Here is a 17,426-nt window from a genome sequence, read left to right as displayed (position 1 = left end):
GTCACATCCATCTCCTTGAGCGCTTCCACCAGCGATGTCTTTGCACCATCCTCAACATTCACTGGAGTGACTTCGTCACAAACATTGAAGTCTTGGAGCGGGCTGAGATCCCCAGCATTGAAGCCACGCTATTGAAGTACCACCTCCGATGGGCAGGGCATGTCTCCAGAATGGAGAACCATTGCCTTCCTAAGATTGCCCTGTTTGGTGAACTCTTCACCAGCCACCGTATGAGAGGAGCTCCAAGGAAGTGCTACAAAGACTGCCTCAAGAAGTCTCTAACAGCATGTCATATTGACCACCAATGCTGGTCAGACCCGGCTGCGGACTGTGATGTCTGGCGTCACAATATCTGCAATGCAGTCACCGAGTTTGAGGAACAAAGAAGAGACACACTTAAAGACAAGAGATGCAGGAGGAAGGCACGAGCCACCTCTGACACCACACTGGATGTTACCTTCGTCTGTGGACACTGCTCACGGACCTGCATTTCCCATATCGGACTTGTCAGTCATGAGCGTGCTTGCACACGACGTGGACAGCCTTCCTGATCTTCATTCGCGAAGCTGAGCCATGATGATGATATTACTAATATTTTCATCACTTCTAACTTTTGATGCTGTAATGTTGAATCACTGTCTGTCCTCCTAAATATAAGCAGAAGCTAGGAGAACAGCCCAGCATTGTTGCTTCACCAATTAGTCAACAGCTTGTTAGCAATCTGCAGCAAAGAGTAACCATGGAAACCTTACCTAAAAACTGGAGTGAAGTAGCAACAACTGGTTTAGTCCCAGACTGATCGGTTTTATTATTCTCACAGAATAATTCCGGCTGCTGACTTGGAAGTTCTTGGTTGTGTTGGCTGCTTGGTGAAAAGCTGACCACCGAGTTCCTAGAATTGAAACAAAACATAAACAACGAATCAATGAACCACAGCTGAGAGTCACTGGACAATTGAAGAAGGAAATATATAAACTCTTATAGCCACAGGTATTTAGTCTCACAGTGAAATCAGGGCCCACGAGGGCCTTATCAGCAGCTTTGGATGGGGGTAAAAATAACTGGTCCCATTGTTACTTAACAGTTTGAGGGGGCAGCATGTTTCGCCTAAATAAAGTTGTTAGGCCTATATAAGTAGCAACATAAAGGCTTGGAATACATTGAGTTATTCACTCACAAACAAGGTTTCAAGAACAAGCAGTTGAGTAAAGTGTTTCAGTTAAAGCCCTGGAGAAACACCTTGCTTCACACCTGAGCTGAGGCTGATGACAACAGACTAAAAACAATGTTATCCTCTTACCTGTTTGTAGTGGAAGACTTGCACCTAGGAAATTCTTTTGACTTAACGAGTTTTGGGCCAAGATCTTCTGAAAAGGCAAAGATTAAATGTTTAAGTATAGCATTGTATTTTAATGTGTGATGATGAAGTGGTCTTATTTTTTATCATTTTCAGTCTTGTTTGAGCAGGTCTATGATCAAAGACAGCCTATTCATGACCATCCCTTCAATTTTCTTCTTCTTCAAATATAGTGTAAAGGACTACATCATCTAATGAGCTGACTCTTGAAGATGGTAGGGTGTGGATTGAGGGATAATTTGTTGTTATTTCTTGCAGTCAAACAACAACAAATGTAGATTACAATGACCACGACCAGCCAACCATTTGTATATCATAGACAACAGTGTGTTCTTTATTAAGATGGTAGGGTGTGATCTGAAGTAGATTTGGTTGCTATTTCTAGCAGGTCAAGTCACTACATAGAGGCCATTGATTTCTGTTGAGTAACTGCGGTCAAGTGAGATTGCAGAATTATGGGATAGAAACAGACCCACAGGTCATGCATCACTTAACATTCACGGTCCAGTCTACTTATTTGGATATTATTTGAAGGAACAATTCAATGGGTATCATGTGGAGATGCAATTTGTTTCCAGATAAATGGATGCTACGTAGAAGGACAGATGGAAAACCTAGTCCAGTCCACCTAGCTGAAAATAGGTTCCACAATGATGTATATATGGTTCATCACTATAAACAACAGAGGATCAATAGATCAATAGAGAACTACTCTGATAGTAATACATGTACAACATAAATTTTCTGGAACCTTCCATTTGAAAAACATTCTGGATGACTGATTTTTCTGAAATGGAGGTGGTCACACTCTAAATTAAAAAAATATTAAATTGAAGCATAGCTATGTGGTAAGTAGCTTGCTTCTCAACCACATGGTTCCAGGTTCAGTCCCACAGCATGGCACCTTGGGCAAGTGTCTTCTACTATAGCCGTGGGCCAACCAAAGGAGCCTTGTGAGTGGATTTGGTGGAGGGAAACTGAAAGAAGCCTGTCATATATATGTGTGTGCATGTATGTATGTGTGTGCGTGTATGTGTGTGAGAGAGAGAGATTACCTGATTGACACAGTGATGTACTTTCTTTATCCCGTAGCTTCTTCTTCAGATCTCTACTGGTTTTCTTGTAGTAGTACAACTCCTTTTCCAAGCTGCGTAACCTGCAATAAGACAAAGTCCTCAACAGTAAATAAGACGTAACTTTTCTTTTTATGGATTCTTAAAAACCTCTGAGTGTCATTTGAACATATCTAATCTGTTGCACAGAGTAATGTATAAACTTGATACATAGTATAGGCTAGTGATGACTGATGTAATTAATAGAGTAGTTTGTATGACTAATGTAGAGAATAAGGTAGTGACTGTGACTGATGAAGACAACAAAATAAGTTTCAATGATTGATGCAGCCAATAAGTCAGTATATCTAGTCAGTAGATAACGTCATCATCATCATCATCATTGCTTAACGTCTGCTTTCCATGCTAGCATAGGTTGGACGATTTGATTGAGAACTGGCGAACAAGATGGCTGCACCAGGCTCCAATCTTGATCTGGCAGAGTTTCTACAGCTGGATGCCCTTCCTAACGCCAACCACTCCGAGAGTGTAATGGGTGCTTTTACGTGCCACCGGCACGAGGGCCAATCAGGCAGTACTGGCAACGGCCACGCTCAAATGGTGTTTTTTATGTGCCACCTGTACAGGAGCCAGTCCAGTGGCACTGACAACGACCTTGCTCGAATGATTTTTCACGTGCCACCAGCACAAGTGCCAGAAAGGCGACCCAGGTAACGATCACGCTTGAATGGTGCTTTTTACATGCCACCAGCATGGAGGCCAGTTTGTTGCTCTGGCAACGATCATGCTCGGATGGTACCAACATGACTTATAGCGACAACATGGTGATGAGAACGAGGAATGTAGACAAAAAAGGAGCTTAGTATGAATGATGTCAGAGAAAGGTGCACAGCAGACAAAGGACAGGAGACAGTTGTCTCCATCAGGCATTTCTTACTTGGCATGGGGTTCTTCTTTAACAGTGTCTTCACTGTTTTCATTAATCTGTGCCAACTGGTGCATTAGTACACCAATTTTCTGTTCATACCGTTGCTGCTGCTGAGTGAGTCTACGGTCAATGTCAAAACTGGCCCTCTGGTGATGGTTTTCAGCTTCATGGAGTAACTTGTCTTGTTCTTCGATTCTGCTCTGGAATTTTAAAAAATAGTTAAGAATAGTTAATCTTTATATATAAAACTGAAGTTGTGTGTGTGAGAGTCTGTCTCCTCTGATTTAGATTCCTAACTACTCCCACATTTTGCGGTGCAGTTTAACCAAAACCGGGTATCTTATAGTCGTGATTCATATCGAGCCCTTCTGGGTATTAGCGCGCGTCTACGATGAGTCTACGATTTAAAAATAATTTACCATCATTTTTTTGCATTTTTTGCTATTATATAAGGGAAGTAACTCTCTAAAAATGCTTATATAGTTATTTCCCTTAGAAACCCGAGCAATGCCGGGCGATACTGCTAGTCTATAATATAAATTGGACATGGGCGATCGTTGTATTCTTTCTTGTCTTGAGGTTCACAGCCAAATGGCTGGGTGGATTCGCATAAAAAATGGCACACATGTGGAGATGGGTACATAGATTGGTATGCGGTTTGTATTTTTTTCTAGCCCCCATACTTACCGAGAAAATAGATAAAAATTTTTTCTGATGGAATTCCCCTCTTTCTTCCACCATTAAAACAACCAGTTGCTTAGAAGCTGTTTTCTGACAGGATGGGGTCAGGAAATTCTCATAAAGCTGGAGGCTCCCATCGAAACAGGGGACCCAAAATTATAAGGTTGAGAAACGCTGTTATAGATTATGTCTAATCGAAAACGATCACAGCCACATCATTCTTTTGAATTAACAACCATAACTAACGACAGCAGCAGTAATGGCGAGAGAAACAGATGGCAGAAAATGCAGAGTTTCAGATAAAATGCCTTGCAGCTTCTAGTTACAACAAGTTCTGTTTTGGGTTCAGATCCTGCTAAGGTTCACTTCACAGTCATTGCTCCAGGGTTGATAAAATAAAAAAGTTCCTTCCTTCAAAATCTGAAAGTAGTGCCTATGTTAGACATTAATGACAAGAAGACTACGGCTTCTTCTAGTGATTACTGTCCGACAATAATCTGCTGACAGACATCGGTTTAAACAATAAAAATCATCTCCCTCCTCACCGCTGCCGCTGCCAACAACTGTAGCAGCACCTCTGCAATGGCCCAGTGGTTAGGGCAGCGGACTCGCGGTCGGAGGATCGCGGTTTCGATTCCCAGACCAGGCGTTGTGTGTATTTATTGAGCGTAAACACCTAAAGCTCCACGAGGCTCCGGCAGGGGGTGGTGGTGACCCCTGTTGTACTCTTTCGCTCCAACTTTCTCTCACTCTTTCTTCCTGTTTCTTGTCCCCGACTTCCTATGCAACCGCTGAGCCTGGATGCGCATTCATCCATCCATCGATGCTCTCGGTGTCGGGGGGTTGACCTGCTTTCTCTTCTGCGGGTCTTACGAATAGCAAAGGACCATGTTTCGGACTTCTCCCACTACAGACAATCCTGAGGCGCGATCTTGCGAGCTTTGGGACGAAGACAGCTTTTCTCAACAAACAAACAAACAAACAAGCAGCAGCAACAACAACAACAAAAGACAGGTAACGATAGCACGATAAAACACAGCTTACCTGAAACTCATTCATTTTGTGAGACAACTTGCGCTCGTTGTCACGGAAGTTGATGACTTTCTCAAAATATTTCATCAGCAGCAACATCATTTCTTGCGGGTTGAGGGTGTTGAATAAACTCAAGATCCCACCCTCACGCTGGTCAAGTAATGAAAAAAACAGAAAAAGAAAAAAATGGATTACACTGAGAAACAGAAGACAAGCTGGCCATAAAAATTCATACCCCATGTGGTGCCATGTAAAAGCACCCAGCACACTCATTAGGAAGGGCATCCAGCCATAGAAACCATGTCAAATCAGAATGGAGCCTGGCTTAGCTCTCCAGCTTGCCAGCTCCTGTCAAACCATCAAACCCATGCCAACATGGAAAACAGATATTTTTTAAAATTTCATTTCAGTTTATTTCATCTAGTTTCAGCTCACGAGCTGTGGCCATGCTGGGGCACTGCCATTTGGTGTTGCTACATGATTTTACTTCACGAATGCTTTTTAGCAATTGACATTTGGTGCATGAGAGAGTTCGATGCAGCCGCCCTCATCTGCACCTCCTGCCACGAGGTCCAGCTTTATTTTGAAGACACCTACATCCACCCCATGCAGGTCTTTCAGGTCTTTTGGGAGGATATTGAAGAGCACTGCCTATATTGCCTACCTAGGTAGCACATCTCTGGTACATAACCTATATAAACAGGGCTAATTTTGCTGTTTCTCCATTGGCTGAAAAAAAATTATGAACAGCCTTCAATCTTTGGATCTTATTGAATTCTCATTAGAGGTGTCTTCATCAATTTAACCAGTCTCAGAGAAACAAGCAGCCAAACTATACTCTTTACTCTTTTACTCTTTTACTTGTTTCAGCCACCCGATTGCGGCCATGCTGGAGCACCGCATCCAGACGAGCAAATCGACCCCGGGACTTATTCTTTGTAAGCCCAGTACTTATTCTATCGGTCTCTTTTGCCAAACCGCTAAGTGACAGGGACGTAAACACACCAGCATCGGTTGTCAAGCAATGCTTGGGGGACAAACACAGACACACAAACATATACACACACATACATATATACATATATATATACATATATATGACAGGCTTCTTTCAGTTTCCGTCTACCAAATCCACTCACAAGGCATTGGTCGGCCCGAGGCTATAGCAGAAGACACTTGCCCAAGGTGCCACGCAGTGGGACTGAACCCGGAACCATGTGGTTGGTAAGCAAGCTACTTACCACACAGCAACTCCTGCGCCTATATATATATTCAACAATTACAGCAGCTACAGAAAACTGGGGTCACTAATTTGCATACCATATGTGTTAACACTTCAGTTTTAAATATCAGGGACCTGTCAATGGGGATCTTAGTCCACACAGTATCAAGGTATGATATGATATAAGGCGGTGAGCTGGCAGAATCGTTAGCACGCCAGGCGACATGCTTAGTGGTATTTCATCTGCTGCTACGTTCTGAGTTCAAATTCCACCGAGGTCGACTTTGCCTTTAATCCTTTTGGGGTCGATATAATCGGCTTAATCTGTTTGTCTGTCCTTGTTTGTCCCCTCTGTGTTTAGCTCCTTGTGGGGAATAATGAAATAGGTATGATATGATATATATAACTTCTATGTGTGTGTGATGGGCTTCTTTCAGTTACTCTCTGCCCTGTCTATCAAATCCACTCACAAGGCTCAGATACATGTGTGTATATGCATGTTTATTTCTGTTCGTTGCCACTGCTTGACAACTGGTGTTGGTTTGTTTACATCCCTGTAACTTAGTGGTTTGGCAAAAATGACTGATAGAAGCACCAGACTTTAAAAATGAATACTGGGGTTGATTTGTTTGACTAAAACCCTTTATGCAGTGCCCTGGCATGGTCACAGTCCAATGATTGAAACAAGTAAAGGATTTGTATGATTTAAGGAAAAAAAAGATGGGATGGTCACAGTTAGAATGTCTTTGATCAATTGGTGCTGACATTCGAGTATGATCGTTACCAGCGTCGCCGTACCGGGACTTGAGCCCTGTGCTAGTAGGGTGCTAAGAGCACCATCTGAGCGTGATTGTTGCCAGAGCGGTTAACTGGCTTCCATGCCGGTGGCATGTAAAAGGCACCATTCAAGCATGATCGTTACCAGCATTGCTTTACTGGCACCTGTGCTGGTGGCATGTGTAAAAAGATTCGAGCGAGGTCGTTGCCAGTATTGCGTGACTGGCCCTCGTGCCGGTGGTACGTAAAAGCAACCACTACACTCTCAGAGTGGTTGGCATTAGGAAGGGCATCCAGTTGTAGAAACAGTGCCAGATCAGATTGGAGTCTGGTGCAGCCATCTGATTCGCCAGTCCTCAGTCAAATCGTCGAGCATGGAAAGCAGACGTTAAACAACGCCGCCGCCGCCAACGACGACAACGATTCAGGCTTTGATTGATTAGGGAAAACACATGGCTGAACAACATTAAAGCAAAACATTGAAAAAATAAAGGGATCTAATTAGGAATCTGATCAACTGCGGTTCAACAATCAAAACATACAATCTAAACAATCTAAACATACACTCAAAAAAGGGATTTGATTAGGGCTTGATAAAACAGGGTTAACATAGGGTTGAACAATAAAGAAAATATGTCAAAAAATATTTGAACAGGGCATTAAAACAGGTACCAAAAGGGATTTGATTAGGGGCTACACTGATTGATTAGAACTTGGGGTTGAAGATTAATTAATCAAAACATTAAAACAACATAAAAAAAAAGAAACATAATGTAAGCTTACCTGCACAGAGAACCAAGATTGCCGAAGTTCCATCTGCCTGCTTTCGATGGTCTTGTTCTTATACTCAATGGCAGCGTCAAGTTCTTCAACAGCCTCCTCTAGCTCTATTAACCTACAAGTGATAGGGAAGGGTTCAGCATCACACAGCAGAGCAGCATCCCAGCTCATGCCAGACACACAAAGGTGAGGAGCTTTAGAATTCTAAGGCCTCATGTAAAACACTAACAGAACGAGTCTTTCTACCTGTCTGCCTGTCTGTGTCCTTCTCTGATTGACTATCAGAGTGTCAGCCTATCTCTCTGTCTCTCTCTCTTATTCCCTCTTTCACTCTATGACATTAGAGTACTCTAAAGTATTCTATTACAATATAGTACTCTAATGCAATAAAGTACTCTATTACAACAGAGTACTCTTATATACTCCATTACAATAGAGTACTCTAATATACTCCATTACAATAGAGTACTCTAATATACTCTATTGCAATAGAGTACTCTATTACAACAGAGTACTCTAATGTACGCTATTGCAATAGAGTACTCTAATGCACTCTATTGCAATAGAGTACTCTAATGCACTCTATTGCAATAGAGTACTCTAATGCACTCTATTGCAATAGAGTACTCTATTACAATAGAGTACTCTAATATACTCTATTGTAATATCAGTGATTCTCAACCGTTTCTTTTACCTGTGTACCCCTTTGATTCCTATTTTACTCAGATGGACCCTCCTTGCCTTTCGATGTTTTAAAATAATCTTATTACATTTTTATAATTAAATATTATTAGGAACTGTAGAAAAATGTATTGATGAGACCATAACCTGTGGCCTATACCTGTGGTGTAACCAGCCCACTCAGGCATACCTTTCCTTCATTGGACAATAAACCCTGCTTGTGAAAACCTGTTCTTCTGACAATTCTGTTAATCCACTGCTATGGCCCGTTTCTTTATATTCTTTATATATCAGCCCTGAAATTATGAGAAGCAAAACCGATGTTGGCAACCCTGAGCTCAGAGAGCTTGAATGATTACCAGAAGGCATTCGTTCTTGCATTGACATGCCTTGGTTGCTCAACTCCTGCTGAAGCTATAGGGGTACCACAGGGGCATACAGTGCATCTGGAGCATTTAACCCTTTAGTGTTCAGATTATTCTCTCAAACATAATGCTTATTGATTCCCATTGATTTGAATTAATCATGCATTATCTCATATCTTCAAGATCTTGATGGTGTAATTACCTAATGTAGAATAACATTGTAGGGTAGGTGTGAGAGCCTGGATCTGGTCAGTTTGAACATAAAACAGATTAACTATTTTGGCCGGATATGGCCAATTTAAATACTAAAGGGTTAAACTTGGGTGGAATCTTTCTCTCTCTAGGTTTGACTACAGTCGATTTCTTAGCGAAAGAGAAAGAGAGATTCAATGAAAATAAATAAAAATAACAAGCTGGTAGAAAAGGAAAAATGAAAAAATCTAAGTTGAAAGAACCGAATTGTAAGCAACAAGCAGGTACAGAGAATAGTAACAGAGAAAGCGATGAGAAGAATACCTGGTGGTATTAAAAGTGTCACTCCAAATATATCTGATGAGTTGTGGTGCACCTGAGGCATTGTTTACATTAAATTCATTATTATTATTATTATTATTATTATTATTATTATTATTATTGAGTGAGAGAGCAGTGCATACAATCAAAGTGAAACTGGGGTAAAATATACAAAGCCCAGTATACCCATCGTGACTACCCGTCTGATAAGGGTACAACAAGGCACATGTATCACAACCATAAGCCAGGGGTGTAACCAGCCCATTTATGCGTACATTGGACACTGCTTGCAAAGACCTGTTGAGGCAAGTGAAATCGAAATCAAATTCGATGACTGGCATTCGTGCTAGTGGAGCACTAAGAGTACCATCCAAGCGTGATCATTGCCAGAGTGGCTAACTGGTGTTCGTGCTGGCGACACATAAAAAGCACCATTTGAGCGCGATCATTACCAGTGTCACCTTACTGGCACTTGTGCCGGTGTGCAGGTGACATGTTAAAAAAAAAAACGATTTTTTTGTGGCTGTTGCCAGTACTGCCTGACGCCCTCATGCCGGTGGCACGTAAAAGCACTCACTACACTCTTGGAATGGTTGGCTTTAGGAAGGGCATCCAGCTGTAGAAACTCTGCCAGATCAAGATTGGAGCCTGGTGCAGCCATCTGGTTCAACAGTCCTCAGTCAAATCGTCCAACCCATGCCAGCATGGAAAGCAGACGTTAAACGATGATGATGATGATTTCGTTTTGGGATTTGGTTTGCAAGATTCTTTATATGAGTTTGTGTGTTGAAGCATATTCTGTTGTGTCTGGGGAGAGTCATTTTCTTTTGTGCCTTATAATGTAACACACTCACCAGTAAAATTTCCATTTACTTCTTATTTTTATTTTCCTAAAATTTTCGTTGCGTCTTGCAACTTTTTCAATAGTCTTGACTGTCCGTTATTTACACTGCGTTCCTTTTTGTTTGTTTGTGTGCATGTGTGGGTCAGTGTGTGTGCCTATGCATGCATGCATGTACGTATGTATATGTGTGTGTATGCATATGTATATATGTATGTGTGTGCATCTGTATGTATGTATTCTGCATATTCATGTGTTTGCATGTCCGTGTTTGTGTATTTTTTTATGTATGTGTGTATGTGAGCATGTGTTTGTATATGTATGCACCTCTGTTTCCTTGTGTGTGCATGTCTGTTTCTATGTATGGATGTGCATCTCTATAAGTGTGGACCCATGTCTCCATATGTGTCTGTTCTTATAGCCTATGTACCTGTCCGTTTGTATGTTGATCTGTTTATTTTCATATCCATATGCTTACATATGCTTTGTAAAGTGATTGTATTAGGAGGAACATCCAACCATAGAAACCATACCAAAACAGACATCGGAGCTTGGTGCAGACTTCTGGTCTGCTGGTTCCAGTTAAACTGCCCAGTGCATACTAACATGAAGGAGGTAAAGGTATGAGAAAGAACCTTTCTCAAACGCCATCAATAACTTCAGATCTTTAACCCTTTGGTGTTCAAATTTCTCTATTAAATGTAATACTTTTTCACTCAAATTGTTTTGAATTAATCATGCATTACCTTATAGCTTTGAGGCTTCAATGATATGATTGTTTATTTTTAGAATGTCACTGTAGGTTAGGTGTGAGAGGCTAGATATGGCCAGTTTGAATATAAAACATGTAGTAAATTTGGGCCGGATATGGCTGGTTTAAACACTAAAGAGTTAAGGGAGCAATCACTAGTTCAGAGAGTTTCTAATGGCAACGATGACAAGAAAGTATTTAACTCCATGCAGCAAAAGATTTCATTTGTAGTTAAGGTGACCTCTAATCATGAAGCATCTTACTCTTTTTACTCTCTCTTTTACTCTTTTACTTGTTTCAGTCATTTGACTGTGGCCATGCTGGAGCACCGCCTTTAGTCGAGCAAATCGACACCAGGACTTATTCTTTGTAAGCCTAGTACTTATTCTATTGGTCTCTTTTGCCGAACCGCTAAGTTACGGGGACATGAACACACCAGCATTGCTTGACAAGCGATGATGCAGAGACAAACACAGACACACATACATATATATATATATACATATATACGATGGGCTTCTTTCAGTTTCCGTCTACCAAATCCACTCACAAGGCTTTGGTTGGCCCGAGGCTATAGTAGAAGACACTTGCCCAAGGTACCACACAGTGGGACTGAACCTGGAACCATGTGGTTGATAAGCAAGCTACTTACCACACAACCACTCCTTATGAAAAAAAAAAAAGCTATAAATTTGTTACAAACAGATGAAATAAACAAAATAAGACTGTCATCCAGAAATATGAAAGCTTGTATTTATTTTTATTAGTATTTTCACAGTATTAACTTGATCCAAAGCACGTGCAGCAATCAGCTCTGGATCTACGATGCAGTGAAGAAGAGAAGAAGCAGTGCAAAAATGCCATGAAGAGTGGAAATGGAAGAAAGCAGCCTTACCGTCTCTCCTCTTGATTACTAAGCAAACATCCATCAGTCAGTTTTTCATCAAGGGTTGCCAGTTGCTCCTTAAGATTGGTACGAACCTGCTTTAATTTATCGATTTCTTTCTGTACAGTCTCTTCCTGGTCTTGGGACGCTTTGATCATCTCCAGCTTTTTGGTCTCTATCGTCTTTTCAACTGACACCAGTTTTGCAGACAAACCCATCAAATCCTAGAAATATTGGGTCAGAAAATAATTTTTAAAACCGAAACATAATGAAATGCAAAGAAAAACACCTGGAAAATCTTCAGAAGGAATTTTTGCCTCTATTATCTCATCAATGTCAGTGGATGTTTGGAAAAGTGCCCTAAATGCACCCTGGGATTGTGTGCAAGCGGCAGGTAGAAGGGCTAGGAATAAAGACTTCTCAACCTTTGTCTAAAGAGCAAGCTTTCTTTATTTGCAATGAGTTGTGAATATACAATTGCATTGTATAATACATAACATGCATATTAATGCAAACATGTAAACAGGGTTTTATTCCGCACCAAAATTATTACTGCATGGAGAAAGCTGCGAAACAGCTGTAATCCTAAGAATGTTAAGTGGTTAAATGAATATATTTATCTCTTATATATCCTGACTTAAAAGTTTCTCCTACAGGATCAAGCTGTAGCAAGTTTAGAAAGAGTTTCCATTTCATTAGAAGATAGGGACAGATTAGGACATCCACGATTCAAGGTGATTGACCTGAAGACATGGTAAGCTTAGCACTAAATAGTGTTGTAGGTACTGCACAGATTTCTTATGATTCCTGACAAAACTAACCAGGACAAACTTCAACACACACAAAGAGTTGGTTGTAAACCTGGCTTTAAGTTAGGGGGACGTAAACACACCAGCATCGGTTGTCAAGCGATGTTGGGGGGACAAACACAAACGCATAAACACACACACACACACATACATATATATTTACATATTTACATGTTTATGAGCAAAAAACACCTAAGCTCCATGCGGCTCCGGCAGAAGGTAATGGCGAACTTCTGCTGACTCTTTCACCACAACATTCTCTCACTCTTTCCTCCTGCATCTTGCAGCTCATCTGTGATGGACTGGCATCCCATCCATGTGGGGAACCCATACGCCAAGGAAACAGACCCTTATGAGCCATGCATGGCTTAAGAAGAAGGAATATACATGTGTATGTAAATATATATATATATATATATATATATATATAGGTGGAGGAGTGGCTGTGTGGTAAGTAGCTTGTTTACCAACCACATGGTTCCGGGTTTAGTCCCACTGCATGGCACCTTGGGCAAGTGTCTTCTATAGCCTCGGGCCAACCAAAGCCTTGTGAGTGGATTTGGTAGACGGAAACTGAAAGAAACTCGTCGTATATATGTATATATATATGTGTGTATGTGTGTGTTTGTGTGTCTGTGTTTGTCCCTCTAGCATTGCTTGACAACCAATGCTGATGTGTTTACGTCCCCGTCACTTAGCGGTTCGGCAAAAAAGACCGATAGAATAAGTACTGGGCTTACAAAAGAATAAGTCCCAGGGTCGAGTTGCTCGATTAAAGGCGGTGCTCCAGCATGACCACAGTCAAATGACTGAAACAAGTAAAAGAGTAAAAGAGTAAAGAGTATATATATAAGTGTATGCGTGTGTGTGTGTGTGTGGGGGGGGGGGGTTCTTTTCTTGACATCATGTCTGGCCATGGGGAAATATTACCTTGCATGGAAACAGGTGTGGGTTGGTGATAGTAAAGGCATCTGGCCATAGAAAACCTGCCTCAGTAAAGTCTGTGTTACCCATGCAATCATGGGAAAGTGAATATTAAAACGATGACGATGACGATGATGATGACAATACTATGGCAAATATAGTAATGCACCTCAGTTCTGGAATACATACCTAGAATATAATATAGATTCTGAGGCTTTTGAACTACATCATCAAGGGACTATAAGACCAGGTCAATCACAGTAACATTGCTTTCAACTTATCTAACCAACCAATTCATCCAGCTGACTATTTCTGTCTGACCGGTTTTTGTTAAAGCCAGTTTGACTGACCACCGGCCTTGTCTATTTCATAACGCTTTTAATCCAGCCAGTTTGTGTATCACATTGGCTCATCTATTTGACCATGGCATTTCAATAATGATCATAAGAGAACCATCTCTCTCTATATAAAGCTGAAGTTGCCTGTGTGTGGCAGGTTTGGTAGCCTTCAACTAACACTATCTCCTCCGAGACCCTGCGGCGCAAGTTGACCAAAATTGAGAGTATGATAGAAGAAGGCTTGCTCTTCATTCCATAGAAGAAAAAAATCAAATCGGACCATGTTAACACCAAAAATTATTTACATCAAAAAGGTGCACTTTTTCTATGAAAATCCCTATTTTTTACGATTTTTTTACTGCTGTGTCACCATTTTTCGGAGTATTTCAACCAGAAAAATGTTCACTTAAAGAGAATAACAAGCTACTAAGCAAAAGTTTTACTTTTCAAAAATTCCAATTCTAAAGGGTGAAAACAAACCCGAGCAACGCTGGGCGATACTGCTAGTTAGACAATGAAACTAGACTTTAAAGAAAAGAACAACCTTATTCATAATCTGACTTGACCGCAATTTCTTGATTTCCAATTCACTTTTCTCAACCAACATGGCTTCCCTGTTGCTGATTATGTCTTCTTTTCTTTGCAGTTCCTGAAATTGAAGAGCACAAGCACTTAAATATTAAAATTATCTCCCCTTTTCTTTATAAGTTGCCAACAATTTACGCTAGGTGTTGGTTTAATTTGTGCAACTAAGAGGGAAATATTTTTCTCCTTTCTTTTCTCTCTTTTTTTTTTGCATGAAACATTAAGTATATCCTGTTATGTCTGGGGAGAGTCATTTTCTTTTTGTGCCTTATTTATATATATATATATATACATATATATCATCATCATCATCGTTTAACGTCCGTTCTCCATGCTAGCATGGGTTGGACGGTTCGACCGGGGATCTGGGAAGCCAGAAGGCTGCACCAGGCTCCAGTCTTATCTGGCAGTGTTTCTACAGCTGGATGCCTTCCTAACGCCAACCACTCCGTGAGTGTAGTGGGTGCTTTTTACGTGCCACCTGCACAGGTGCCAGGCGAGGCTGGCAACGGCCACGGTCGGATTGGTGTATTTTATGTGCCACCAGCACGGAAGCCAGACGAGGCGGTGCTGGCATCGGCCACGAGTCGGATAGTGCTTTTTACGTACCACCAGACCAGGGAACCTGGCTGGTTCAATTCGATTTCGCTTGCCCCAACATGTCTTCGCAAGCAAGGGGGTTGGCATGGGTGCCTGTCGTACGGTCAGATTGGTGTATTTTACGTGCCACCGGCACAGAAGCCAGTGGAGGCGGCGCTGGCATCGGCCACAAGTCGGATAGTGCTTTTTACGTACCACCAGACCAGGGATCCTGGCTGGTTCAATTCGATTTTGACTTCGATTTCGATTTCGCTTGCCCCAACATGCCTGTCGTCGGATGAGGTTCTATATCGACTTCGCTTGCCTCAACAGGTCTTTGTGTCCAAGGGAGGAAAGGCATTCATAAGTGGGCTGGGCTCACTTGTCCTGCCTGGTCTTCTCACGTACAGAATATTTCCAAAGGTCTCGGTCGCCGGTCATTTCCTCAGTGAGGCCTAAAGTTCGAAGGTCGTGCTTCACCACCTCGTCCCAGGTTTTCCTGGGTCTACCTCTTCCACGGGTTCCCTCAACTGCTAAGGATTGGCACTTTCTCACACACCTATCTTCATCCATTCTCGCCACATGACCATACCAGCACAATCGTCTCTCTTGCACACCACAACTGATGCCTCTTAGGTACAACATTTCTCTCAAGGTGCTAACGCTCTGTCGAGTATGTACACTGACATTACACATCCATCGGAGCATACTGGCTTCATTCCTCACGAGCTTACGCATGTCCTCGGCAGACACGGCCCATGTTTCACTGCCATGTAGCATGGCTGTTCGTACACACGCATCATACAGTCTGCCTTTTACTCTGAGCGAGAGGCCTTTAGTCACCAGCAGAGGTAAGAGCTCCCTAAACTTTGCCCAGGCTATTCTTATTCTAGCAGTTACACTTTCAGCGCACCCACCCTCACTACTGACTTGGTCACCTAGATAACGGAAGCTATCAACTACTTCTAGTTTTTCCCCTTGGAAAGTGACTGAAGTTATTTTCTGCAGATTTTCGGAGGTTAATGCTCCTGAGCATCTGCCACATACAAAAACTATCTTCCCAGTTAGCCTACCTTTGACATTGCTGCACCTCTTATGTGTCCATAGCTTACACTGGGTATATATATATATATATATATATAAAGAATTTTGCAAACTGAATCCAAAAACGAAATATTAAGTATATCACCACTTAAAATATATATTTATTCAAAATTCGTGGTATTGGCCCATTTGAGTTATTTCCCTTATTTATATATTGTTTAATTATGCAAATTACACTGACCAATAATTATCTGTATATGTAACAAGTATTTTCTGTAAAGTGATTTGCATTCGGAAGGGTATCCAGCTCTAAAAACCATGCCACCTAAAAAGCACTCAGTCCCCACTGCGGAGTGGTTAGTATTAGGAAAGGCATTCAGCTGTAACAACCATGCCAAAACTGACACAGAAACATGGTGCAGTCTGCCTGGCCAGCTCCTGTTAAACTGTCCAACCCATGCCAGCAAGGAAGGCGGACATTAAAAAATGAAGATAATGAAGATGGAAAATCTTTGTGAATAGATCAAACAGGGTTTCAGTAGACTACGCTGTGCTGATGAGGTGTAACAGACTGAAATATGTCCATAGTTGTCCTTTCCCAGCAAACAAAGATAAATAAGACTTTCCTTCCTCGAAACGTATAAATTAACTCTTAGAATTTAATTCTTCATTTATTGAAATTACTTTCCTTTCTCTTTGACAGTCTCTAATAACTGCTGTTAATGTTTTTCTTTTTTGATTTTGCTTTCTTTCTCCAACTAAGAGGGACATTTCAATTAATTAGGAGTTTTTTTTAAATAAGGCAATTAGCATATAAACCCTATAACTTACTTTAATGCTGCTGAAGGGTTCATTTTGCCTTTCATCATTTCAGAGTCAATAAAATAAGAATCATTTGGACATTGGGTACGATGTAATTGGATATGAGTGTAAAAAATAAAAAAAATAAAAAACTGCAACCCCCTGCTATGCCATGTTGAGCCAGTGTGGCGGGGGGGGGGGGGGTCATCAAACCAGTATGATTTCAAGTTCAAATTCATGGCCACCACATCAAACTGTGGATGGAAGAGCGAACATGCTGAGGCCTTTGTCCTGCAGTGGACTGAGCATCAGCAATTCAATCCAATCCAATCCAACCCAAAAGCACATTATATAGGGCCAATTTTGCATATAGGGCACAAAGTGATATTTTGAGACATTTTTTTATTGGGGAAAAGTGTGTCTTATATGCCATCAAATATGGTAATATAAGAAATTCAC

The 17,426-nt window shown here is 41.3% G+C and overlaps 1 protein-coding gene across 2 annotated transcripts in view; it reads right to left on the bottom strand.

Annotated features, from left to right (window-relative positions):
* The window catches only part of LOC115217059 (kinesin-like protein KIF27), a 103,044-nt gene that overhangs the window by 2,092 nt on the left and 83,526 nt on the right, over nucleotides 1-17,426 (bottom strand). For both annotated transcript variants that reach the window (XM_029786642.2, XM_029786643.2), the window contains 8 exons: nucleotides 14,503-14,607; nucleotides 11,897-12,111; nucleotides 7,854-7,965; nucleotides 5,084-5,221; nucleotides 3,368-3,558; nucleotides 2,413-2,513; nucleotides 1,301-1,367; nucleotides 753-892 (listed from right to left, as the gene is read on the bottom strand). In XM_029786642.2, the coding sequence (XP_029642502.1) occupies nucleotides 753-892; nucleotides 1,301-1,367; nucleotides 2,413-2,513; nucleotides 3,368-3,558; nucleotides 5,084-5,221; nucleotides 7,854-7,965; nucleotides 11,897-12,111; nucleotides 14,503-14,607 (1,069 nt within the window). The remainder of the gene's footprint in view (nucleotides 1-752; nucleotides 893-1,300; nucleotides 1,368-2,412; nucleotides 2,514-3,367; nucleotides 3,559-5,083; nucleotides 5,222-7,853; nucleotides 7,966-11,896; nucleotides 12,112-14,502; nucleotides 14,608-17,426) is intronic.

Source organism: Octopus sinensis, linkage group LG11 (assembly GCF_006345805.1).
Source record: "Octopus sinensis linkage group LG11, ASM634580v1, whole genome shotgun sequence".
Taxonomy (NCBI): Eukaryota; Metazoa; Mollusca; class Cephalopoda; order Octopoda; family Octopodidae; genus Octopus; species Octopus sinensis.
Note: the sequence above shows the minus strand (reverse complement) of the source record. Positions and strands in the feature narration are given on the sequence as shown.